The 10,962-nt window shown below is 40.1% G+C and overlaps 1 protein-coding gene across 1 annotated transcript; it reads left to right on the top strand.

The window, feature by feature from the left end:
• Positions 1–834: 834 nt before the first annotated feature.
• Positions 835–10,690, top strand: Dynlt3 (dynein light chain Tctex-type 3). Its single transcript, XM_006976910.4, has 5 exons — positions 835–978; positions 3,126–3,167; positions 7,839–7,962; positions 8,525–8,602; positions 8,956–10,690. Exons 1-5 carry the CDS (start codon positions 949–951, stop codon positions 9,030–9,032), a joined length of 351 nt encoding a protein of 116 aa, XP_006976972.1. The 5' UTR covers positions 835–948; the 3' UTR covers positions 9,033–10,690.
• Positions 10,691–10,962: the final 272 nt, after the last annotated feature.

The raw sequence follows: 10,962 nt of genomic DNA on the forward strand, positions 1-10,962 counted from the left end.
TCACAACAGTGTTGAAGAACTGGAGCTTTGCTATCAGACTGGAACATTCGAGTTGATAGACCTCGTCTAACACATACTGTATATAAGGCCTTGGGCAAGTCACTGAAAATCTCTGCATTTTAGCTGCATCTTTAATAAGGAGATAAGGGGAGGGCAAATCTGAATTACTGAGAATTTGAGGAAAATCCCAGAATCAGCCACAGTTTAGTAGTCCTAAAATAAATGTAAACAGAGTGCTTCTGCTAAGGTTTATAATTCAATTTAGGGCACTTGCTCCTTTCTCAAAAGTCTTATATTTCTTTATTTTTTTTTAAAAAAAAGTCAACAGAACAGGAGCATCAACTTTAGGAGTTGTGTGTATAGTATCTTATTTGATCATTATAACTAGTCACAAAATAGAAGTGATTATGTTTATCATATGAGAAATCGAATCGGGGGGCGGCTATTTTTTTTTAAAATCAGTAACTAGTACACAGAGAAATCAAAATTGCTTGCTCACTTGCTACACTCATTTGCTGGATAACTGTGGATGAATGAATTCTGTGCATATGACCACAGCAGTGAGCCCTAAACCACTTGTGCTGAGTCTAGACTGGCTGACACAAGGTCATCCTAACTAATCCTCACGGACACTGGTCGAGCTCTTAACATGCATCCTTTACTTTCAGAAGACAGGCCTGGTCGGAAGCGCACTCCAGGCCTAGGAGGTACCCTTAGCCTTGCTAAGCGGCTCAACTCAACCAGAGCGCCCCCTCCCTGTCCTTTGATCCCCGCCCCCGCCCCCCTCGTCTGGTCCCTGGAAGTTTGCTTCAGTGCGACACAAAGGCGGGGCCTACGTAAACAAAAGCCCTGGGCCAGAAGGAGAGGCGGGGCCTCCCCGGAGGCCAGTGCGTGGTTGCGGAGTCCGACCGTCGCTTTGCTCCGCCCCCTGGGACTGCCAAAGCCACCATGGAGGAGTACCAAAGGCCCTGCGACGAGGTACCGCCCCTCTGGCGCCGAGAAGTGCCCCTCGGTCCCCGCTGTCGGCACGCTGTCGGGTGGTCTCTTAGTGCTTGGGGGTTAGGATGCGGAGTCCCGTGAACCTGAGTCTGCTCCGCGGGGCCGGGATCCTTCTTGCCCTTTGGCGTCTCTGTCTCGCCGTCCCTGAGAGCCTGAGGGTGGGCCAATCCTCGGGATGGTTTAGGTGACAGAAAGCTCTTGGGGACAGTCGGTAGGGTCTGAGAGGACCCAGTGGGTGTAGGGGGAGGCCTAACTTGGGGTGTATGGGCGGGTGTTGGCGAGCCCCGCCCGTCTGCGATCTGGGCCTGGGAAACCGGTTTTCACTCTGTTTCTCCACCCTTTTGGGTCTCCTTGAGCTGGTGCTGCAAGGTGGCTCTGGTCCTGGGAACTCTCCGCAGGGACTGCTAGAGGAAGTGCTTTATGGATTAAGAGCCCTTGCTTACTGATTCAGGTTTCCCAAAGCCTCCCCAGAACTCCATGATGTTGGTTTTTTTCCTGTTACTGATGGGAACTCTGACTTTTCATAGTGACCAAGTGACAGGCCCCAAATTAAAACTGCTAGGAATGACAGGTGTTCCATTTGAACCCAGGCCTCTGAATTTACACTTCAGCCCATGTTCCCAGTACTGTTGAATCGCCGCACAGCCTGTACGAGTTTGCAAAGACAGAGTAAATAGACATTTTCTGTCCAATGGTAGCCACTGGTGAGTGATACAAGAAAATGAAAGATGAGATGGTGGAGGTGCAATGTCACATGATCCTTGTAAGGGGCTTCTTCTGGCCCAATGGGACGTTTTAGAGTATGAGTTTCTGCAGAAGATTATGTGCTGCAGAGAGCATGCATACTTGTAGGTCAGTGGTAAATCATACTAAGGTTAGAAACAAGGACTTGCCCCCCACCCAGCCCCGCAAATTACATGGTTGACTCTTCCCCATATTTTCCCTCTAGCAAGGGTGCAAGGAAATCTTTTCTGCACCACTTCCTAAATACCTGTAATTTAAAAAGAAATAGGAGTGGAGAAGTAGCTTATTGGTAGAGTGGTTGAGTAGCACATTAGAGGCCCTGAATTCCATCCCCAGGATCAGAAAAGAAAGATGGAGAACTAACAGACATTATTTGTGTTACCGTGGCCAACTAAACATCCATAGTATTAGGTAACTTCCCAAATTGTAGTGAAATGTGCATCATTTATTTCTTAGGTCAATTTTGAATGTGATTTTGAAACAAAATGACAATTTATCATGGGGCTTAAATATGCGACCTCTTTTCAAAATGCCTCCAAGTATTTAGATTTTCATTCCTCTTTTAGGGGGATGTGGGTAATTTTATAGGATAATTAATAGAATTAAAATATAAAAATCTATACTTAAAAATAACTTCAGAATTTACTGATTTCAAGTAGTTTTAAGTTGCATAGTGGTTTTAAAACACAAAAGTACCACTTTCTCAATGCACCCAAAATATCTCCATGGAAAGCATTCTTATATTACCTAAATCATCCTGGCTTATATTTCAGTTTTATCAGATAATCTAGTTCTACACTCAAGGACACTTAGATGTCATTGAAAATCTCTGTTAACTCAAGTTTGTAACAAACTATTCCAAAAAAAAGTGAGAGACCAATTTATACAATTAAAGTGACATTAATTTTGAATGACCGAGTATTGCCATAATCTTTAATTTGGGAAAGCTTCGATTTGTCTCATCAATTCAAAACAAAATATAAATTCCAAAATTGGAAATGACAATTTAGCATACTTTTTTATGGGCCACTTTATCTAGCTAAAATGATTTCCTGTATACTGCTAGCACACAATAGACATCATTTATAGCTACTACCTGCTAATTTCTTGATCTTTATAATACAATGATTATCTAGAATGTTCATTAGAACCACTATTGTATAAGCACTTTTCAAACTGGTATTTGCCTAGGCCCTGCCCAATCCTAATGGATCTGAATCTACAGGGAGTAGGATCAGCATCCTCAGGAGACCTGATGCCCCTAGCTCTATGGTCTTCTGTCACATCACTTTCTTAGGCCAGCTGAGGGTATCCTGTATATTGCCCTATGTATAAACAAGGGAAGCCTTGCTGAAAGCAGTTGTATCTTGTTTTCTCTGTAGATTGCCTTCAATGCTGATGAAGCCCAAAATATAGTCAAAGAGGTGAGTTCTGTTTGCTGTTATCTCTATGCTTGTTGTGTTGATAGACAAATTTTAAATCCAGGTTTTGATTTTTCAGGCCCAAGTTAGAAATGTTAATGCTAAAACACCAAGGTTTAAAATATTTATTCACTCTTTGCAGGGGTGTGTATGTGATCTCTTGCATTCAGTGAGGCCTATTTGGACTTTTTCTGAAAGACACACTGAAGCACTGTTTCAAGTCTACAAAAAGTGCAGAAGCTCTTTTTCGGAATCAGTTTTAGCTGATTCTAGTGTTATCAATGTAGATTACCTGTGGGTGAGGCTATCAATATAGACTACCCTAGGGTTACCAATATAGACTACCTTGGGGGTTAGGTTATTAATCTAGACTACTCTAGGAGTGAGGCTATCAATATGGACTATGCTGGGGGTGAGGCTATCAATATAGAATACATTGGGGTGAGGCTATCAATATAGACTATCCTGAGGTTATCAATATAGAATACCTTGGGGTGAGGCTATCAATATACTATCCTGAGGTTATCAATATAGAATACCTTGGGGGTTAAGCTATCAATATAGACTACCCTAGGGGGTGAGATTATTAATATAGACTATTCTAGGGGTGAGGTTATTAATATAGACTACCTAGGGGGTGAGATTATTAATATAGACTATTCTAGGGGTGAGGTTATCAATATAGACTAACTACCCTGGGGGTGAGGTTATCAATACAGACTACCCTGGGAGTAAGGCCCTGGGGGTGAGGCTATTAATATAAACTACCCTGAGGTGAGGTTGGTAAAAACCCTGAGCTGGCCCACAAGACTTGCTTCAGTTTTGGGTGTGGCACCTGGGGCCTGTGTCCTAGCAAGCCCTGACTGAGTTCTTTCTGGGCTGGATCGGCTCCAGCTTCTGAGCATCTCCAGTTCACCTGGAGACAGTTCTTGACTTGCCTGAGTGCAAGTCATCTTATCCAAAGCTCAGCTTGTCTGGCCCTGTATAAGAAGAGTCCGCTGAGCTTCTCATAGGGTTAGGCAGTACCAAAAACATTGTGGCATTTTAATGGTTGAAGAATTATGTGTTAGAATATTTAATGATTTAAAATATTCAGAGTATAACATGTAAAGACATTTTTAGGACTATTTCATTAAAATGAAGCCAGCTGCAGAGGCAGGTGGATCTTTGTGAGTTCGAGGCCAGCCTGGTTTCCTGATCCAGGAAAGGTGCAAAGCTAGCTACACAGAGAAACCCTGTCTCAAAAAACCAAAAAAAAAAAAAAAAGCAAATGTTTTCAATACCCTCACAATGCCAGAGCACAAGGAAGAGCAATTGGAAGGCAGAGGTAGCAATGATCTTATTTTTCAAAGTAAAATGTCAAGAGAGACTGTCTTTGGCTAGTAGATATGAAATAAAAGATGCTGGGTCTTTGGAAGAGCCACGTAATATATTTTCCTTACCCGAGTTTTGAACCATATGAAAAGACGCAAGTGTTCACTTGGAAGAATAAACACCACCTTTATTGTAGATGGAACGAGGCTGATGACCGGATCCTGTTTTACTAGCCCCTGCTCAGTTCTGAACTTGCAATACTGGCTTTTCCAGCACACAGGGGAAAGTTTGAGTCAGCAGAGAGAAACACAGGATAATGTGTCTCTTTGGTCTGGGTGGAGAAATGAAAACCCAAGTCCAAGATGCTTGAGAATGTGCTTTTCTCTAATGAGTGTGGTAGAACAATGCTGATCATTCACCAGCCAGGTCACTTACTCCATCTCCATAGGAAGGAATGGTGGATGGAGTAAGAGATCAAAAATGTTAGGTGTGTGTGTGTGTGTGTGTGTGTGTGTGTGTGTGTGTGTGTGTGTGTGTGTGTGTGTGATTAAGTGGTACTAAAAACTACTAGATGCATTTTATGTCTTTTTTTTTTTTTTAGATAAAATGTTGTTATATAGTCAGGATGGCCTCCAGGTTGTCATCCTCCTGCCTCAGACTCTCAAGTGTTAGTATTACAGGCCAAACCACCACACCTAGCTTCCTAGATGCATTTTAAGAGTATGAACATTACTGAGAATGTGGTTAGCAATATAAGCCGTTTAATTGAAAACAGTCGGATACCAAGTGAACTTGAATTCTTTACATAAAAAGACGATACTTAGGCGAGATCTCAGTGTCAGTCCAGGTTGCTTTGGGGACTATGTCTCAGTTCTCCTTTGTCTTGGTTTCCTGAGTCACCTTTCTACGTCACTGAAACATTTCTACTGAGGGGCTGGACAGGCTTAAACGTCCAAGTACTGCTTTAAACATCTTGGGCCACCCTAGAGAACTCCCTAATTTCAATAGTCATTTCTCTTTTATTTCATACTCATCTTCTCCTCCATCTTTTCATCTCTGGCTAATTTGCTTTTCCTTCTGTGCTTGTAGGACTACTCATATACTAGTACCAGGAGACATTTTGTTCAGTGAGGGATCGAATTTCCCCCATGCCCAAAAATTCCTCAGAGAAAAACTTCATTATAAATGACATAAACTCAAAACAAAGTGTGTTCATTTCGGAGCATTCAGAAAGTACATAAAAAGTCAGAATTGCTTCAACCACAAACATTGATTAAGTACCTACTGTGTGCCTAGGTCCTGAGCTTTGCCCTGGGAGAACACGGAGCTCTTTAAAGCTCTGTTTTGTGTAGTGTGATTCATTGTTGATGTAATTAGTCAGGTTAAATACTCATTAATAGTAATAAGCAGGGCTGTTGACATCCTTCCAGTATCTTCTGTTGTTTGAAGCAGAACGTCAAGTGGTACTATTAAATGACCTAAAACAGCAACAACGCAGATAAAGCAAGCTGTGCTCTTACTTTCCCATTAAGAAAAGGCCATGTGGATAGTGGAAAAGGCTTTTCCCAAGGTCATCAGCTTATAATAGTAAAGGCAGAATCAAAACTAAGTTCTCCAGCCCCTTAGGGTACTTCCTCTCCTCTGCCATGTTATTGAAATTTCAATAGTAATTTGGCTCACTTTATTTCCATTAGCCCCTTTAAATTATATAAGCTATATTTTTACATATTATTAGTAAAGATTTTATAATACCCAGCTAAATATTCTGTCTTAATGAGCCTCCTTATAAATCTTTACTATAACCCAATTGTAGTCAGTGAAGACACATTCGTATTTGTGTGTTCTGATCTAGATTCTGAAACCAAACTGAATGTCTATTTTCCAGGATCTATCACTTGAATATAAAATAAATCAACAATAAGAGTAATAATAATAGTTATCTATGGGCTCATTCTATGCCAGTCACTGTGACTGAGAACTCATTATCTCATTTCACCCTTCATCATCTGAGAAGATGACACTGTTTTCTTTCCTGTAAGAATCAGTTGCCATGTCCTTGCGCAGCTCCAGGGACTTGACTTGCTTGGGGGCAGTAAAGGAATGAAGAAAAGATAACACACACGTACACAGACACATGGGCAGACAATCTGGGACCAGGCGGCGTGGGCTTCCCGATGGAGAAACCTCAGCACCCAGGAAACTCAGCTTCTTTATTATATAGAGTTGAACAAGGAGGCAGGGTTATTACCTACAGACAGGGAGGCACAAGGAGGAAAAGTCTCCATGGGGAGCAATCTTCAGGCTGTAGACATCTGGGGGAGAAAGCTATTGTGGACATTTTCTGCACATTCTGCACACTATCAACATCTGCATGTGGACCAGATGAAGGCTTTACCATCCTTCTGCACTTGGGGGTGGGGGAGGCTTTGCCATTGTCTCATGGGTCTGAGGCTATCGGGTCCCTTGACATGGCTGTGCCCCTGTCAGAAGCACAAGCACACATTCACTCAGGATTTCATTCACTCAGGGCTTGCCTCTCTCCCCACAATCTGGGAAACAATGGCTTAAAGTTGGTAGGTCATTTGCTAAAGGTTCCATAGCAGACATTTACGAATCTGGCCTTCTAGCCCAGGACTGAGATACTAAATCCATTGTTGGGTGTTTGTTTGTTTGATGTTTTTGGTTGTTTGAGACAGGGTTTGTCTGTGTAGCCCTGGCTGTCCTGGAATTCCCTGTAGACCAGGCTGGCCTCGAACTCACCATTGCTCTTAATCAGGTGTCAAAAGTGGATGCAAGTAAACACTGTAGGATATTATTCAGCTTTTTTTCCTAGAGTATCTTTATTTATTTTCACTGGCATGTGTATTGGTTGTTTTGTAGCTAAGCAATTATATAGCATGAATGAGATTATAATTAGCATCCATAGAATTATGTTTTTAAATTAGTCCTATCCTTTGTTTTGAGCACATGAACCCTAGTTTTAATCTGATCTGTTTCAAAGCCATTTTAACCAGTAAATACTATCTTAATCCTGTAGTCATTTTTATCACTTACTGTTTATGGTTTGTCTTTCCTATGTTATAAACATTAGAGTTCTTTTATTAGTGTTCCTGCTAGATTAAGCGTTTTACTACAGAGGCATTGGCAAATTGATCTTTATATGACCTGTAATATTTCATAGCATGAGATAAGGCTTATGGAAGTGCTTTGAAAACTCTTAAGCAGTTAGAGACAGTGCACACCAAACATTTAGTAGATGCACGTTTTCTGCTATGCCTTAGTGGGTGGTGCCTTGAATTTCATTTGCAGTATATGTAAAAACTGGTTCATTTGGACTAATGGAGCTGCCCTTTCTCCTAGTGTGTTGATGGAGTTTTAGGAGGTGAGGACTACAATCAAGACAACATCAACCAGTGGACTGCAAGCATCGTGGAGCAATCCCTTGCACATTTGGTTAAGCTTGGCAAAGCTTATAAGTACATTGGTGAGGACTGATACTTTTATCCTGATTTTCTCTGAATTTGGAGAATGCATCTGAATGACAGGCACTGTAGTTGAACACTAATAGTGTTGCAAGCACTTTTGACTTATCCCTTTGAAGGTAACACAGGATGAAGTGTGAAAAGGGAGGTCTTTCGGTCTAAAAAAGCAGTTTGAACTGCTTTCCCTTGATGGGACCCTTCAGTATTGTCTTCCTGTCAGCCCTCCATGCCTGTGTATAGGCCTGTGACGAGCCACACACCAAGGACAAAGTGAAATATCCCCTGCATTTCTGTCTGAAGTCTGTTAATAACACAGAGCACAAAATTTGATCCAAAATTTTTCTGCAGTACAATTGCTGAGAGTTATATAATGGTTCGTGAAATGGCTGAGTCTTGTGACGTAAAGTTCACAATGGTCGATGTTCAAAATGAGAGACTATTTTAGTCTACTAGCTGAATTATTTTGTGTTACCTTTTTTTCAGCTTTTAGAGTTCTAATACAAATACTTCAACCTTGATTCTTTGCCTGTTTCAGTAAGTGTTGTTCTCTGACTTTCTTTGTAGTGACCTGTGCTGTGGTCCAGAGGAGTGCATATGGATTTCACACAGCCAGCTCATGTTTTTGGGATACTACATCTGATGGTGAGAGACCATAAATGAATTTACCCTCAATCAAAGTTCCAGCAAAGTCAGTCTGGACTCATTACGTAGCTCTGCTTAAAGTCTGAAAAACACTGTATCAATACAATTGCTTTGTATATACTCACAAGTAGGATTTCAAACCAGTATGAAATGTGAAGATATAACATGTTAGAAGAAATGTTACTTATATTACTGAAAACTATAAGTGTGTGTGTGTTTGTGCGTGCATGTGTGCGTGTGTGTGCGTGTGCATGCGTGCGTGCGTGCGTGCATGCGTGTGTATTAATTATTTAGTGCCTGGTAATTTTGATGTTTTGCTGATATATCAAAGTGCTCTTCTTGTATGTTTTCAGGAACCTGTACTGTGAGATGGGAGAATCGTACCATGAACTGCATCGTTAATGTTTTTGCGATTGCAATTGTCCTGTAACCCACTAAACATTTTGGTTAAAGCCATTTAACCTAAGTTTGTTGAGTGCATCCTTTCTAAAAAGAGTAATAATTACCTATTAATGTGCTAGATGGCAAGTGTGCAATATGCTTCAAAGCTATCAACAAAAAATGAATATTGTAAGCAAAAGTCTAATAAATAAGAACTTGGTAGGTTATCTCATATTCTATACAGCTTCATTTAAAGACACAAATGTTAGCCAAAAAACAATGCACAAATATTGACTGACATAAAAATAGAATATTATATTTATACAAGCCTTTCACTAGCATTATGCACCCACAGAGATGGGAAAATCTATTCAGATATTGACATTATCTTTAAACTAGAAAACATAACAGGGATAAATATGTGATCAGTGCAGAGAAAATTATATGAATTAGCTAATACTTTTCTTATTTATTTTAATTTCTCCCCTTCATTGAATTATATATAATAGTTCTTGGAAAGTAATTTTGACACCCCCCACACCCTCATCTAATGTTATAGGTAGCAGCTATAACCAACCTGTTTCATTTTCCTGAGAACTGGCAAATCCATGTTTTTAAATGTCAATTTCTTGCATTTATACTTGAGGTAGAATTAAATGATAACCAGATTTCCTGGTTAAGCAAAATTAGTTAAGTCCATAATCAAGAGTATATGACTCAGACAACTGCCTTACAATCCACTCATTATCTACTGAATGACTGTTCTGCATCTCTCTCTGCCAGGCATGGCAGCTCTCCACATGGTGTTCAGGTGTTAAGTTTCTTTGGTAGCTGTTCAGTTGGAAATCTGGTATTTCTGAGGAAGGGCCAAAAAGAAAGGAAAGAGTCTGGACCTCCATGGAGAACTAAGCAAAAGGAACACACTAATTGGTGACAGAATTATAGATACAGTTTTTCTAAGGGTTGCTTCTGACCAAGTAAAATACATAAAATATGCAACTCTTACTTAAAGGCCTTATTAGTAGTCTTAGCTATACAAGTAATAAATTTTATCATTGCATTAGTTACAGCTATGTGTGCATAATTTAAAATGCTTACGTGGCGTTAGGACTGAGTGGAATAGGATATACATTAAAAGTGAACAATCATTAGCAGGTTATCTAATATCTCAGGGCTTATGAAATATAGTTAAATTTATTAAGAATATCAATGATAAAACCTAGGATACACAGCTGGCCACCCAATGCAAAGTCAGTCTGCCATTTAACCTTGAAAATGAAATCAATTTTACATGTCACCACTGACACCCAATCCATGTAAGGACTGAAATCACGATTCATTAAATTTGGGGGTAAAGGAAAGCTCAGTATTAATGGTGACAATATTATGACAGATTCTTGTAGGAGTACTACTCGCATTGTTGGCATTTTGCCGAAGAACTGTAATGACAAGAATGCAAAGAGAGGGTTTAATGCAGTGATCTGTGATTTCGGCACATCAGAAATTCTTTGTCATTACCTTTATGTACTTTATGCTGCTGGCTCTTGTACCTCTGGAGATTATAATAGTGACCAAACTATCTGTGCAGTTAAGGCTTATTTTTGATGATTGTTGTTGAAGCCTCATTTTAAAATAAATCATACCTCATGAGCTTGCTATCTGCTGTTTCTGGTTCAAATATAATAAAGACTATCTTACTGTGCTGTACATTTGCCTCTGGTTGCTGATTCAGTGCTTAAGAAATCAGGATTGTGATTACTTTAATAAATTCCAAGCAGGATGAATGGAGGAGGAAAACCAATGTGGCACCACATAAATATATTACAATAAATAAATATATTCATATACACACAGGTCTGACACAGGAAAGTCAATAGTGTGAGGCCAGACTGTGTCTCAAAAATATTGCTACCCAAATTTAGTGTTCGCCATTACAATATAATGAATAGCTTCTATTTCATGCATTTTATTTATGATTT

Source organism: Peromyscus maniculatus, chromosome X (assembly GCF_049852395.1).
Source record: "Peromyscus maniculatus bairdii isolate BWxNUB_F1_BW_parent chromosome X, HU_Pman_BW_mat_3.1, whole genome shotgun sequence".
In the NCBI taxonomy this organism is placed as follows: Eukaryota; Metazoa; Chordata; class Mammalia; order Rodentia; family Cricetidae; genus Peromyscus; species Peromyscus maniculatus.

What these genes read in the sequence shown, in the direction of transcription:
- Dynlt3 (XM_006976910.4), top strand. Translation starts at nt 949, where the DNA reads ATGGAGGAGTACCAAAGGCCCTGCGACGAG. An exon ending in CCCAAAATATAGTCAAAGAG is followed by an intron (nt 3,168 to 7,838) that starts GTGAGTTCTGTT and finishes CCTTTCTCCTAG; the next exon opens with TGTGTTGATGGAGTTTTAGG. An exon ending in CAAAGCTTATAAGTACATTG is followed by an intron (nt 7,963 to 8,524) that starts GTGAGGACTGAT and finishes CTTTCTTTGTAG; the next exon opens with TGACCTGTGCTGTGGTCCAG.